This window comes from Pelophylax lessonae (genome assembly GCF_965119305.1).
Source record: "Pelophylax lessonae genome assembly, chromosome: 10".
Taxonomy (NCBI): domain Eukaryota; kingdom Metazoa; phylum Chordata; class Amphibia; order Anura; family Ranidae; genus Pelophylax; species Pelophylax lessonae.
Window position 1 is genome coordinate 17,189,045 of NC_138777.1, and position 15,364 is coordinate 17,204,408.

A 15,364-nucleotide genomic window follows, 5' to 3' on the forward strand; every position below is an offset into this window, starting at 1 on the left:
GTAAAGGTGATGGACTGGCCAAGCATATCTCCAGACCTAAACTTTATTGAGCATCTGTGGGGCATCCTCAAACAAAAGGTGGAGGAGCACGAGGTCTCTAACATCCACCAGCTCCGTGATGTCGTCATGGAGGAGTGGAAGAGGACTCCAGTGGCAACCTGTGAAGCTCTAGTGAACTCCATGGCCAAGAGGGTTAAGGCAGTGCTGGAAAATAATGGTGGGCACACAAAATGTTGACACTTTGGGCCCATTTGGACAGGGGTGTACTCACTTTGGTTGCCAGCGGTTTAGACATTAATGGCTGTGTGTTGAGTTATTTTGAGGGGACAGCAAATTTGCACTTTTATACAAGCTGTTCACTCACTACTTTATATTGTAGCAAAGTGTCATTTCTTCAGTGTTGTCACATGAAAAGATATATAATAAAATATTTACAAAAATGTGAGGGGTGTACTCACTTTTGTGAGATAGTGCATATACATGATTGTGCACAGGAGGGCCGCCCTGTAGCAGTAAATCTGCTATGGGGCAGTCCAGAAGTGATGTGCACTCACAGATACAAAAAACAATGCACATGTATTTAAAAATCTCCAAGCGGGCATTGACGTTCCCTTCCTGGAACGCAATGACGTCAGCTAGAGACTCTATCCGACGCGTTTCATCATCAAAAGACGTCTTCTGTTGCTACCTCCACATCAGAAGTTGCTTTCAGTAAATGGTAATATCAGTGTACTTACCAAAGAAGTAAACTATAGTTTACCTATAAGCAGCGTTTTTTTTCAACGGGAACACGGGAGAACACAGCTCCGCCACCTACAGTCTATTGTTGCTGACTGCAGGTGATCTATTTTACTGTTTTTCTTGGTATCATTACCAAATTCCATACAAATTATTTAGCACCACAAAACAATACTTGGTTCTGTATTCTCTAAAAAGGGAGGTACTGGGAGTGGGAAGGGGGTAGAACCAAGAAATGGTGCTTGGAGGTGGGTAGTGGCGGAGTGACTCAGAAAGGAGGATTACTTGCACTTGTTCGCTGAGAAAAAAAGCCCTGCCTATAAGACATGGTACTGCGGTCAGTTGGAGCTGCTTGAATCCACAAATCGGCATTAAAACTGCAGAGTTTTCATCACTACCTACCAAATAACATTAACACCCAATTTTCCCACAGTGGCCAAATGTTAAGCAACATTGGGTACAAAACTGAACTCTAAATGCTCCACTTTATGCTTTGCACATTATATAGCCCCATTCCATTCCACATGCTTTCCTCTACATTATTGTTGCTTAGTCATTTTAATGACCAATCTCATGTTTCCCTCCCTTGGCAGAATTTCCCTTCATTTTTAATGTTTAATGAATATTTTAGTTCGCTTTGCAGAGACATCTCCATTAGAAAGAGAGCAGACAGAAAGGCCAGAAACGTTTCCAGATGTTTGAATCTAATTTATTGCATGTGACATTAATGTTTAGATTTTTTTTTTTTAATTTAAAGAATTTGCTTTTGTATGGGAAATTCCAAAGCAAAAACGTACACAAATCTGAAAATTGTGATGTAAGGACATTTCAATATGGCTTCCATGTCCTTCTCCATGTCCTTCTCCATGTTCTTCTTTGTGGTCATTGTGAGGATGGCTGGAGCAGCAGGCTTTAATGGGCCTTATATTTAGCCTGCTCTGTCTATGTAGGTGCCTGGCTGCCATTTTGACAAATTTTTCCGCTGGTCTTGCTGAGTTAGTGAGAACTTACATCCTAAAAGGGAGGGGCAAGTGATAATAAAAGGTAATAACTTTGTGAGGATGAGTTGATGGAAAAATTAAAAGTTCAGTTTTTGGGTAGAGGCGCGATAAGCTTCCCTTAAAGAGATGAGTTTTCAATCCTAAAGGTGGATTGGTGGTAGGGAGTACCAGGGGATGGAAAGGCTTTGGAGAACACCTGGAGGTGAGCATGGATGGAGGTGATGAGGGAGCTAGAGAGCAGGAGGTCATGGGAGGAACACAGTTGACTGTTTGGGTGACACACACCAGCAACTTTATTAGGTACACCTCTTCAATTGCTCAGTAACACAAATTACTAATCAGCTAATCACATGGCAGCAACTCAATGCATTTAAACATCTAGACTAGGGATCGACCGATTATGCCGATCTGCGCTTTCCCCGATATATCGGAATCGGCTCCTGAGATTACCGATATTGCTGATATTTCGGGAAAGTGCTTGTACCGGAGTGATGCCTGCAGCTAGAGGCATCACCCCGGTACCGGCGTCCATAGCCGGCGGTCGGCTGTCTTGTAATGACAACCGATGCAGCTGAGAAGCCGATTGGCTGTCATTACCAGGAGCGGGAGGGGACGTCCCCCTGCCCCCCCCCCTCCCACCGCCTTCTGCGGCTCACCTGGGTCTCCCGTCCCACCGGGAGACCCAGGCATCCTACCTGCACGGCCGCCGAAGAGAAGACTCGATCAAAGCCGCATTTGGCTCTGATCGGGTCTCCATGTAAAAAAACCCGGAAGTGATTTTATGACATCACTTCCGTGTACTCGGCGGGAAATTCAAAAAAATACGAGCATTCAAAACAGCCAAACTTACCATTTTGAATGCTTTTAAGTGCAGAGGAGGGGTTTGGGGTCTTTTAGACCCCCAGATCCCTCCACAACAGTACCTGTGCCGATAATGATATCCGATAACCAAAATATCGGTATCGGCACCAAAAAAACGGCATTGGTCGATCACTAATCTAGACGTGGTGAAAACAACTTGCTGAAGTTTAGACCGAGCATCAGAATGTGGAAGAAAGGGAGATCTAAATGACTTTGAATGTGGTATGGTTGTTGGTGACTGCTGAACAACTAGGATTTTCACGCACATACATCTCTTGGGTTTATAAAGAATGGTGCGAAAAAGAGAAAATATTCAGTGAGCGGCAGTTGCGTGTTCAAAAATGCCTTGTTGATGTCAGAGGAGAATGGGCAGACTGGTTCGAGAATCGAGATGATAGGCAACAGTAACTCAAATAACCACTCGTTGTAACCAAGGTATGCAGAATATCATCTCTGAACACACAACACATCCATCCTACAGCAGCAGAAGACCACACTGGATGCCACTCCTGTCCGCTAAGAACAGGAAACTGAGGCTACAATTTGCACAGGCTCACCAAAATTGGACCAATGAAGTTTGGAAAAACGTTGCCTGGTCTGATGAGTCTCGATTTAAGCTGCAACATTCAGATGGTAGGGTCAGAATTTGGTGTAAACAACATGAAAGCATGGATCCATCCTGCCTTGTATCACCGGTTCAGGCTGGTGGTGGTGTAATGGTGTTGGAGATATTTTCTTGGCACACTTTGGGCCCCTTAGTACCAATTTGGCATTGAAATGCATCGTTTTAACGGCCTACCTGAGTATTGTTGCTGACCATGGCAAACCCTTTATGACTACAGTGTCCCCATTTTCTGATGGCTCCTTCCAGTAGGATAATGCACCATGTCACAAAGCTCCAATCATCTCACCACTGGTTCCTTCAACATGACAATGAGGTCACTGTCCTCCAATGGCCTCCGCAGTCACCAGATCTAAATGCAATAGAGCACCTTTGGGATGTGGTGAAATGGGAGATTGGCATCATGGATGTGCAGCCGGCAAATCTGCAGCTACTGAGTGATGCTATCATATCGCTATGGACCAAAAACTCTGAGGAATGTTTCCAACACCTTGTGGAATGTACAGGTGCATCTCATAAAATTAGATCATCAAAAAGTTCATTTATTTCAGTAATTCTATTCAAAAAATGAATATGGCCTACAGCTAGTGAAAACCCCAAATTCAGTATCTCAGAAAATTAGAATCTTACATAAGACCAATAAAAAAGATTTTTAATACAGAAATGTTGGCTTAGTGAAAAGTATGCCCATGTACAGTATAATATGCACTCAATACTTGGTCGGGGCTCCTTTTGCATGAATTACTGCATCAATGCATGGTAGAAAGGAGGTGATCAGCCTGTGGCACTGCTGAGGTGTTATGGAAGCCCAGGTTGCTTTGATAGCGGCTTTTAGCTCATCTGCATTGTTGGGTCTGGTGTCTCTCATCTTCCTCTTGACAATACCCCACAGATTCTCTATGGGATTTAGGTCAGGCGAGTTTGTTGGTCAATCAAGCACAGTGATACCATGACCAGGTATTGGTAGTTTTGGCAGTGTGGGCGGTGCCAAGTCCTGCTGAAAAATGAAATCCGCATCTCCATGAAGCTGGTCAGCAGAGGGAAGCATGAAGTTCTCTAGAATTTCCTGGTAGAGGGCGGCACTGACTTAGGACTTGATAAAACACAATGGACCGACACCAGAAGATGACATGACTCCCCAAATCATCACTGATTGTGGAAACTTCACACTGGACCTCATACAACTTGGATTCTGTGCTTTTTCACTCCTCCTCCAGACTCTGGGACCTTGATTTCCAAATGAAATGCAACATTTTCCACAGTCAGTGATGATTTGGGGAGCCATGTCATCTGCTGGTGTTGGCCCACTGTGTTTTATCAAGTCCTAAGTCAGAGCAGCCCTCTACCAGGAAATTCTAGAGCACTTCATGCTTCCCTCTGCTGACCAGCTTTATGGAGATCCTGATTTTCATTTTCCAGCAGGACTTGGCACCGCCCACACTGCCAAAACTACCAATACCTGGTTTAATGATCATGGTATCACTGTGCTTGATTGGCCAACAAACTCGCCTGACCTAAATCCCATAGAGAATCTGTGGGGTATTGTCAAGAGGAAGATGAGAGACTCCAGACCCAACAATGCAGACGAGCTGAAGGCCGCTATTAAAGCAACCTGGGCTTCCATAACACCTCAGCAGTACCACAGGCTGATCGCCTCCATGCCACGCTGCATTGATGCAGTAATTCATGCAAAGGGAGCCCCGACCAAGTATTGAGTGCATTCTATACTGTACATGGACTGACTTTTCACTGAGCCAACATTTCTATATTAAAAAAAACTTTTTTTTTTTTTATTGGTCTTATGTAATATTTTAATCGTCTAAGATACTGAATTTTGGGGTGTCACTAGTTGTAAGCCATAATCGTCAAAATTAAAATAAAGAAATGCTTGAAATCTATCACTCTGTGTGTAATGCATCTATATAATATATAGGAGTTTCACTTTTTGAATAGAATTACTGAAATCATTTAACTTTTTGATAATCTAATTTTATGAGAGGCACCTGTATGCCACGAAGAATGAAGGCAGTTCTGAAGGCCAAAGTGGGTCCAACCTAGTACTAGCAAGGTGTACCTAATAGGGATCGACCGATTATCGGCAAAGCCCATCTATCGGGGGCTTATATGCACTTTCCCCGATATATCGGAATCGGCCCCGGAGGTTAATATTATTTCGGGAAAGTGCCTGTACCGGAGTGATGCCTGCAGCTAGAGGCATCACCCCGATACCGGTGTCCATAGCCGACGGTCGGCTGACTTGTAATGACAACCGATGCAGCTGAGAAGCCACTCGGCTGTCATTACAAGGAGCGGGAGGGGACGTTCCCCACCTTCCGCCGCCTTCCGTGGCTCGCCCGGGTCTCCCGTCCCACCTGGAGACCTGGGCAACCAGCCTGCACGGCCGCCGAGAACCCGGTCAAAGCGGCATTCGGCTCTGATCGGGTCTCAATGTAAAAACCCGGAAGTGATGTCATGACATCACTTCCGAGTACTCGGCGCCAAATTAAAAAAAAAAAATTACAGCATTAAAACAGCCAAACTTGGCGTTTTGAATGCTTTTGAGTGCAGAGGAGGGGTTTGGGGTCTTTGGGACCCCCATATCCCGCCACAAGAAGTACCTGTAAAAAAAGAAAAAATAAATAAAAAAGGTAATTTTTTTTCTAATGTAAGAAAATTTTGGCCGATATTAATATGCGATGACCAAAATATCGGTATCGGCATTAAAAAAACTATATCGGTCGATCACTAGTACCTAATAATAAAGTGGCCGGTGAGTCTAGTTTCACAGTTGGTGTTTAGATTGATGGCAGCAAACTTTTTTTATGAAGTGAAGTTTGAGCAATACTTGGATAAATAATGGGTAACTTTGGCAGATAGACAATATCTCCTTTGTGCATTTCAAGGCTTTATTTGCAGCTTTTGCTTGACCTGTGCTATCTTCTTACTATCATTTTGCTTTCTTGCAGCTCGATGTGATTATAGCAGACCTGGATGGAGGTACAATCAAAATTCCGGAATGTATCCACCTCTCTGTGCTGCCAGAGCCCCTCTTCCAGCAGATCCAGACTTCCCTCTCCCTTGTAAGTTCTGCTTAACATAAAGAAGAATTTACAATTTCTTTTATCCTGCTTTTTGGACCCTGATGGCTCCTCTCGTTCCCAGGTTCTGCATCCAGATCTAGAAGTTGCAGATTATGCCTTCCCTCCTCTACGCACAACTTTGTCTCATGTAAAAATGCTGGTAAGTGGGCTACTGGATCCTTGGATGAATTAAATCTTGGTTCAGTTTTAGCCCAGTAGTGTTCTCATCATACAGGAGTTAGTGACCTAAACAAACAATTCAGCCAATCGCTCACTCCAAAGGGAAAGACTGGCGTGCTGCTCTCCTCAGGCAGGGGACTCCTACATGGGTGCATGAAAGAAAAGAAAAAGGAGGCGCAAACACCTAGTGCATTACCCGTGGTCACCATTTATAACATTTTTAATAAAATGCCAAATGCATACTCACAGACAAGAAGAGTGTTAAAATCGTGTTACAGGAATCCACCACACATGGAATGGAACATGTCCTTGTAGATAGGACCGCTAACGTGTTTCGGGAGTCAAGCTCCCTTCATCAGAGCTCTATTAAAAATGTTATAAACGGTGACCATGGGTAATGCACTAGGTGTTTGCGCCTCCTTTTTCTTTTCTTTCATGCACCCATGTAGGAGTTAGTGACCTGTCCATAGATGTAATTGTGTGACAAAAGGAGTGCTTGTGACCGCAATACAAGACACGGGAAAACACATTCTGAAAGACAGAGCAAACTCCTCTAGCAGTGCAGATTATTTCAGGAGAGTTAGATAGAGGAAGGAGAAGGGTCATCTAGCAGTGCAGAGTATGTCAGAAGAGGAGAGTTAGATAGAAGAAGGAGCAGAGTCCTCCAGCGGTGCAGAGTATTTCAGGAGAGAAGAGTTAGAGGAAGGAGCGGAGTCCTCCAACAGTGCAGAGTATTTCAGGAGAGTTAGATAGAGGAAGGAAAAGAGTCATCTAGCAGTGCAGAGTATTTCAGGAGAGGAGAGTTAGATAGAGGAAGGAGCAGAGTCCTCCAGCAGTGCAGAGTATTTCAAGAGAGGATAGTTAGCTAAAATAAGGAACAGAGTCCTCCAGCTGAGCAGAGTATTTCAAGAGAGGAGAGTTAGATAGACGAAGGAGCAGAATCTTCCAGCAGAGCAGAGTATTTCAGGAGAGGAGAGTTAAATGGGGTACGCGCTAAAAGAAAATCGGAAACTTATGTACGAAAATTCTCATACGACGAAGGCTTTTTTTTTTTTTTTTTGTTTGTTTCTGATCATTCGCAGTCTTTCCTTTCTGATTTTCTTGTATGAAAAAAGTACACATTAAACGAAATTCGTTTGTTTTTTTCCCCACACGAGAAAAATTTTGGAGTTTGTCCCTTCGAGAATTTCCGTGTGAAGATTCACAATTGGCTGTAGAAAGTTGCGTGCACATTATACGAAAATCTTATGAAAATTCTTTGGACAAAAATGTTTGCCCGATTTTCTTATAGTGTGTACGACGAGCCTTTAGATAGAGGAAGGAGCAGTCCTCCAGCAGTGCAGAGTTTTTCCAGAGAGGATAGATAGAATAAGGAGCAGAGTCCTCCAGCATAGCAGAGTTTTTAAGGAGAGGAGAATTAGATAGAGGAAGGAGCAGTCCTCCAGCAGTGCAGAGTTTTTCCAGAGAGGATAGATAGAATAAGGAGCAGAGTCCTCCAGCAGTGCAGAGTATTTCAGGAGAGGAGAGTTGGATAGAGGAAGGAGCAGAGTCCTCCAGCAGTGCAGAGTATTTCAGGAGAGGAGAGTTGGATAGAGGAAGGAGCAGAGTCCTCCAGCAGTGCAGAGTATTTCAGGAGAGGAGAGTTGGATAGAGGAAGGAGCAGAGTCCTCCAGCAGTGCAGAGTATTTCAGGAGAGGAGAGTTGGATAGAGGAAGGAGCAGAGTCCTCCAGCAGTGCAGAGTATTTCAGGAGAGGAGAGTTGGATAGAGGAAGGAGCAGAGTCCTCCAGCAGTGCCAAGTTTTTCAAGAGAGGATAGTTAGATAAAATAAGGAGCAGAGTCCTCCAGCAGAGCAGAGTATTTCAGGAGTGGAGAGCTAGAGAAAGGAGCTGAGTTCTCCATCAGGTCAGAGTATTTTAAAATAGGAGAGCATGTACAGAGAAGCTCCAAAGCGAATGACTAATGTGCCTCTCCGTCCCCTCTGTGCTTCTGCAGGATAAAGAAGTGCGTGCCATCTTCCTGCGATTATTCGCTCAGATATTTCAGGGATATCGCTCCTGCCTTCAGCTGATCCGGATACATTCAGAGCCAGTCATCCACTTCCACAAGGTAACGTGATGGTAACACGATGGCTGCTGTCTGTTTCTTATTTGTTTATTACAACCTTTCCAAGTGGGCAGGAGAAATATGTAAGAGTACGTTAAATGCTTTACACCCAGAGCCTTTATGAAAGGAATGTAAAGCCAAACTTTGGGCTATTTATTTTTTAAATGCCCCTAGATGCTGGTTAAAAATAGAGGAGCTCGGGTTGCTACTCGCCTTTAGTACAGAGCTGCCTTCGCAGTACCTCTCCTTTTCCACAAGATGTCTTCAGAATTTTGGGTTAAGTGACACCCGCCTTCAATCAAACAAAAAGGTTATATGTGCAGGATGTCCTAGCCCTGTACTGATGTCCTCGCCCTGTACTGATGTCCTCATGTCAGCTCTGTACTCTACATTATCCAGGACTGCTCTCCACCAGGAGGGTTCAAGGAGGATAAAGGAGCCATACTGACTCAAAAAAGGGGGAGGGAGAGAGGTCACCTTAAGTGGTTAGAATATTTCTAAAGACCAATACGAAGCCAAGGTGAAATAGGCAAATCAGAGATACATGCTATACACAGGCATGCTTTGGGTGCAACTTGGCGGGTAATTGGGAGCCTGTATGGCCGCCCATGGACCAGCTTCCTCTTTACAATTATGCCAAGTTAGCAAATAATGTATCTAATTTGCGTATTTTGCCTCGGCTTCGTATTGGCCACTAAAAATAATCAAACCACTTAAGGTGGCGTCTCTTCGTCACCCTTTTTTGAGCACTGTCAGTATGGCTCCTTGCAAGCCCAGCTGCATGGGTGACTAGAATGTTTTATAAGCAATTTGGAGCAACAACCTGTTGAAAGTTTCTGGTTTCAATGCTGGTTCTCCTCTGTTGGAGATCACGCAGTCCTCCTGAAGAAAAATACGACTTACCTGGTCGAAACGCGTTGGGGCAGGATCATTTCTTGTTATAACTTTAGGTATACCTGCCTTCCTTTTATGTTATCATTATTGCAATTCATGGGTTATGATAAGAAACACTTGTTAACAGAGCTCATATTTTAATACCTTTGTAGTTTTTAACAATTGTAAAATAAAGCAATACTTTTATACATATTTAAATTTGGTTGATATTTTTTGCTGCTAAAAAAAATCCTGGGGGAAATTTTTTTTTCTTGTTCTGTAATAATTTGTATTAGGGACTAGAGTTGCACCAATGGCAGTATCAGTGCCGATAGTAAGAATTTGATTGTAGGTGTATGTGTGTTATCACCAAGCGCTCCTCTCTTCTCAATTTTGATGGGTAGGTGAGCAACCACATGCAGACCATCCCAATGAATGCCCACATGTGATACTGAGCCTCCTAGATTATTATTATTATATAGGATTTATATAGCGCCGACAGTTTACGCAGAGCTTTACAGCTTAACCAGGGGTGTCCAAACTATGGCCCTCCAGCTGTTCAGGAACAATTCCCATGAGGCATTGTAAATCTCTGACATTCAGAGACATAATTGTAGTTCCTGAACAGCTGGAAGGCCATAGTTTGGACATAGCTGGACCACTTCTGGACTGGAAGGATTTGCCCCCTTAATGACCAGACCATATTTTGCAATTCGGCACTGCGTTAGTTTAACAGACAATTGCGCGGTTGTGTGACGCTGTACCCAAATTAAATTGATGTCCTTTTTTCCCACAAATAGAGCTTTTTTTTGGTGGTATTTGATTACCTCTGCGATTTTTATTTTTTGCGCTATAAACAAAAAAAGAGCGACAATTCTGAAAAAAAAAAACTATTTTTCACATTCTGCTATATAACATTCCCCCAAAAATGTGAAAATCAACATTTTTTTACATTTTAGGCCAATTTGTTCCCTGCTACATTTTTTCGGGTAAAAAAAAATCGCAATAAGCGTATTTTGATTGGTTTGCGCAAGAATTATCACGTCTACTAACTACGGGAAAGATTTATGTCATTTTTATTGTTTTTTTTTTTGTTTTTTTTAACTAGTAATGGCGATGATCTGCGATTTTTAGTGGGACTGCGACATTGCGGCAGACAGATTGGACCCCTAACTGACATTTTTGACACTTTTGGGGGGGACCAGTGACATTACTACAGTAATCAGTGCTAGAAGGATCACAGGGGCTCTGTAATCATTCCAGAGAGAACAACGATCAGCTGTGTTTACAACAGCTGACCGTTCTTCTCTCTCAGCGGGAAGCGATCGCGGGTGTTCGTCGGCAATCGGAGCCGCCTGCCCCGTGCATTGGAGTCCCCGCTGATGAGTGGGGGTGGAGTGCGCCGCCCCCTAGCTGCAGGCATGTGACCTACGTCGGTTCGCGCAGGAGGGCCGCCCTGCCACAGTATATCTGCGGCGGGCGGTTGGGAAGCGGTAAAGGGTAGACAGTACAAATACAATGCACTTTAATACAGTAGGAATCAGAGGGCCCTGATCATTATTGAAAGAACTGAAACCCAATGAATGAAAAGGGCAGGCCAGGGACAATAAAGGTGGGGAGAAAAGAACTAGATGTTGGATGTCCACCAGCCAGGAAATGAGTAAGGCTCTGTATTCACTTGCTCACAGTGTGCAGTAAAATCTGAGTGAACCATTTCAGTCCAGGAGAGGAGCCGCTACAACTGTGCAAACACCAATAAAAACCTAACAGAGGGTTTCCCTACTCTATGCAAAACTAGAAACAAGAATTATTTCCTGACATACACTTTAAATTCACAGGTTTGATAGGGGAGTCCTTTGATGTTTGTAAGGTGATATGATTGCTCAGATGAGTGATACTGTCCATTATCTCTGAGATATATCTGCATTGTGTCTCAAATACTGCTGACATCCATAAAGCCTCGTGCCTTTTGTCTTAACAGGATGAATAATGAGGTCTGTACTGAACATTTTTATCTGTCTCCGCAGGCTGCGTTCCTGGGCCAGCGCGGCTTGATAGAGAACGACTTCCTCACTAAAATTCTGAATGGGATGTCGTTTGCTGGCTTTGTGTCTGAGCGTGGCCCTCCGTACCGATCCTGCGATCTCTTCGATGAGGTATAGCGCTATGAAGCTGCGTCTTGTATTACTGAGGCGATGAGGATGTTTTATAGGGGATGCTGATTACTAATACATGAATTAATGCACCCCAAGTTGTTAGGACCTTTAGAAATTTGCTTGGTTATGACCATGAACAGATCCGTTACACCACAATATTGTATAGTGTACATACGAAATGAGCTTTACTCCAACATGTTTCCTGGAACAAAGCCCGCTTTTTCAGGCTATGGAGGTAAGGGAATTTTCAAGCTGCCACATACCTATCCAGGACATGTAAATGCAGCCTCAGATCGCTCCTTCCAAGCCACGTTCCAACACATTTTGCCCAACCCAGGGCCTAAGCATGATAAAGTCACGGGGTTTGGCGAAACGCATTGGGGTGGGACTTGGATGGAGCGAGCTGAGGTTGCTTTTACCTGCTAATTACATGTCCGGGATAGGTGTGAGGTGGCTGGGACGTTCCTTTGCCTCCACAGTGTGTTTTGAGTCAGGAAGGACTCCCAGTTGTCACCCTCATAGCGGAATCCACCTCACTGGACTACAGTAGCCTAAGCAGGGGGTCCTAAGCTATATTCAGGGTCCCACTTTTTCAAGGATGCACTTGCAGTGAATGTAATAACCATAATCTCCTGTCATGAATCATAATGGTTGTTTAAAATGTAATACATACGGTATGTCTTAATCATTTGTATAGCATATCACAAAATCACCCTTCAAGAGGCAGCAGGACTAAGGAACTGCAACATACAGATGTGGAGGGATCCCCAAAATGCATGTATCTCACACGGGGGACCGTTTTGCCCAGTGTAAACCACTGATTGCAATGGAAGAGTGCAGTTGGTGGCTGGCGCTTGGCAGAATGATCCCTATGTGAGAAAACTGCATTCTGCTAATCTCTTCATAACCAGTGGTGGCTGGTGCTCCATGGGGGGTGCGGTGGCAGACAGAAGACCGCGACCGCACCATACCTCACACAGACCCCCCCCCCCCCCCCCCCCGGGACCACACCAGGCAGCACACCATACCCCCCTCCCGCAGGACACAGGGGACAGGACAGAGGACAGGACCCCCCCCCAGACTCACTCACCCTACCTGAATATCTGCAACAGCCGGCATCTCTAGTGTGGGCACCTGGCTGTGACAGCTTGCGGCTTCACAGCCGGGTGTTCACTGCGCATGTGGGGGTCGCGCTGCACGTCGTGAATGTCCAGGCAATCTTCTGGGACCTGTGACATGTCCCAGAAGATTGCAGGGAGGGAGGGGGCGAGGAGAACTTCCGCCCCGAGCCACCTAGGCGGCCCCACAAAAAGAGTGGGATCGGGTATCTGTCAAATCTAGGTACCCACTCTCCCCCAAAAAATGACATGCAAAATGTGGCATGTCAGGAGCACTTAAAGCGGAAGTTCCACTTTTGGGTGGAACTTTAACTTTAAGGCCCCTTTCACACATGTGGACCGTTTGTCAGTTTTTTTTATCCATCCATTTACGGATAACAAAAATGGACATCAATGCATCTCCATGTAAATGGATGATCATCCATTTACATCCGCTTCTGTCAACATTCTTTTTTTGGAACAGATCAAAGCCCTATTTTTCTTCCGTTTAAAAAAAAAAAAAAAAAAAAAAAAAAGGATAGGACAAAATGCATGTAAATGGACTAAAAGTCAATTTTTGCATTGGTAGTGGATGTAAAGAAAACCGATGAGAAACTGATGTAAACTTCATCCGTTTTTTTGTGTCAAAGGGGCTTTAAAATGTTTGCTCACCAAAATCCCCCCGATGCAATTCTCTTGCTGCAAATGATGAAGATCCCCCCCCATTACAAATATAGGTTTTAAGGTGGGAAGGGGGGGTGGTTTCTCGCGGACGCTCCAGATAAATCGCTGGCCCCTCATACTCCTCCAGCCTGTTGTTTGCATGGCAGGCAGAATAGCACAATAATGCGCCCCCTAGTGTTCAGACTACACATGAGTGCAGTGTGTCCTCTCCCGGCTCCAGCTTAGCTTAGTAGCTGCCTCTCCAGGCCATTCAAACTGCACACATGTGCAGTACGCAGTCTCCTCTGAGCTCAGTTAGAGAAGGTGACTGCACACTGTGCGGGTACTCAGAATGATTGGCCCGAAGTGGCCACTTAGGATTATGTGACATTCAGCCCCTCCAGCAATTGCAGGTGTTTTTTCTGTAAAGGCCCCCAACAACTGCATCTGCAATGGGAGTAACATAGAAGTGGCGTGGTGCTACTACCCTGTCAATTAGTAATCACATGTGTTAGAGCAGTGTTTCTCAACCTTTTTCAACCCCCCAGGGCTGACGGGGAGAGGCAAACAAGGAGCAGGTGCCTGACGTCCTTATCTGTTGTTAGGACACCATTGGCTAGATTGTAACGATGCACAATGAAAACCTGTAGCTTTGTGTAACTAAAAGGCAGGCTTGATCTACCTGCTGGCCTGTAATGCAATTTTTGGCAATTTTTAGACATTTTCCCAAGGCACCCCTGCAGGAATCTGAAGGCACCTCAGGGTGCCTGGGCACCCTGTTTGAAAAAGGCTATGTTAGACAATACCTGTGCCAGACCACAGCCGTAAACACTGTCTAATAATCTTCATAAAACGTAACACTTTTTGTCAAAAACATAAAATCAACTATATTACAATCCATTAGGTAGGGGAGCAATACACAAATTTTTGACGCTTTCAGCTGTGGCCGTCCAGGCGCAGCAACGTTTCTTCATTGTTTCCCCACATAATGGATTGAAATAAAGACGGTTTTATTTTATTTTATTTGACACACCTTGTTAACGACCGGTTTCATAAGGATCTATAAAGGGAGGGCCTTCATTTACAAAGGTAGGAGGTCTGATATATACTGTTCATTTATTAACAAATATGTATAACGCTAAAAAAGTCCAAGAACATATGTCAGTGTCTCGAAATACAGATAAATATCACTCATGATATTACAAATCATAAGCAACATAAAGTGTCCATTAGGAATATCAAGAAAGAAGAGCTTCTAAGTGTCCCAACTTGAACAGTCCAAAAAGGTCCAATCTTGTCGTGATAGAGAGTGAGTAGATGAAAACACTCCAAAAACCGTGCTCCATGCAGTGCCAACCAGATAGATTTGATTACTGTGCAAAAGATGGTCAAATAATTCTTAGTGATTTATATGCTGATGGAAGAATGACAACTTCCAGATATCCCCGGAGAAGGCATCCAAAATCCCCTGTTCAAGCGCCACATGAAAATAAAAGCAGCTCACATAGGATAATATAGTTAAAACCAGCCAACCATTTTTCTAAATAAGTACAAACTCAAATTAATTAACAGTAAAATCCAGCATTCATTAGAATGTATGCATCCGATCGGTGTACCTCCATTCCACCCCACCTCCAGGAGGCGCGTCTGCTCACCCTGCCCTATGCATTTCTTCCTCTAAGACGCCATCAAGGGGAGTGGACAGATGTATAAGCTGTCATTCTCTTGATAGGAGGGATTTGATTCTCTAAACATTATTTGACCATCTGTTGCACAGTGTTCTGATCCATCTGGTAAGGATTCTGTGGTGACACTGGAGCACATTTTTTGGGAGTTTTTCTTCTGACTCGAGCGCAGTGTTTTTCATACATTTATTTACTGTTCATTGGATATAGAATTACATAGGGGGATAGTGATGGACTGATTGGCGCGTTATTTGATCATCTGTTGCACAGTGGTCAGATCCATCTGGTATGGATTCTGCGTTT

At 44.1% G+C, this 15,364-nt stretch overlaps 1 protein-coding gene across 4 annotated transcripts in view; it reads left to right on the forward strand.

Annotated features, from left to right (window-relative positions):
- The window catches only part of SBF2 (SET binding factor 2), a 645,230-nt gene that overhangs the window by 376,708 nt on the left and 253,158 nt on the right, over positions 1 to 15,364 (forward strand). For all 4 annotated transcript variants that reach the window (XM_082270857.1, XM_082270858.1, XM_082270859.1 and 1 more), the window contains exons 9-12: positions 6,189 to 6,302; positions 6,385 to 6,462; positions 8,477 to 8,590; positions 11,488 to 11,616. In XM_082270857.1, coding sequence (XP_082126983.1) covers positions 6,189 to 6,302; positions 6,385 to 6,462; positions 8,477 to 8,590; positions 11,488 to 11,616 — 435 coding nt within the window. The remainder of the gene's footprint in view (positions 1 to 6,188; positions 6,303 to 6,384; positions 6,463 to 8,476; positions 8,591 to 11,487; positions 11,617 to 15,364) is intronic.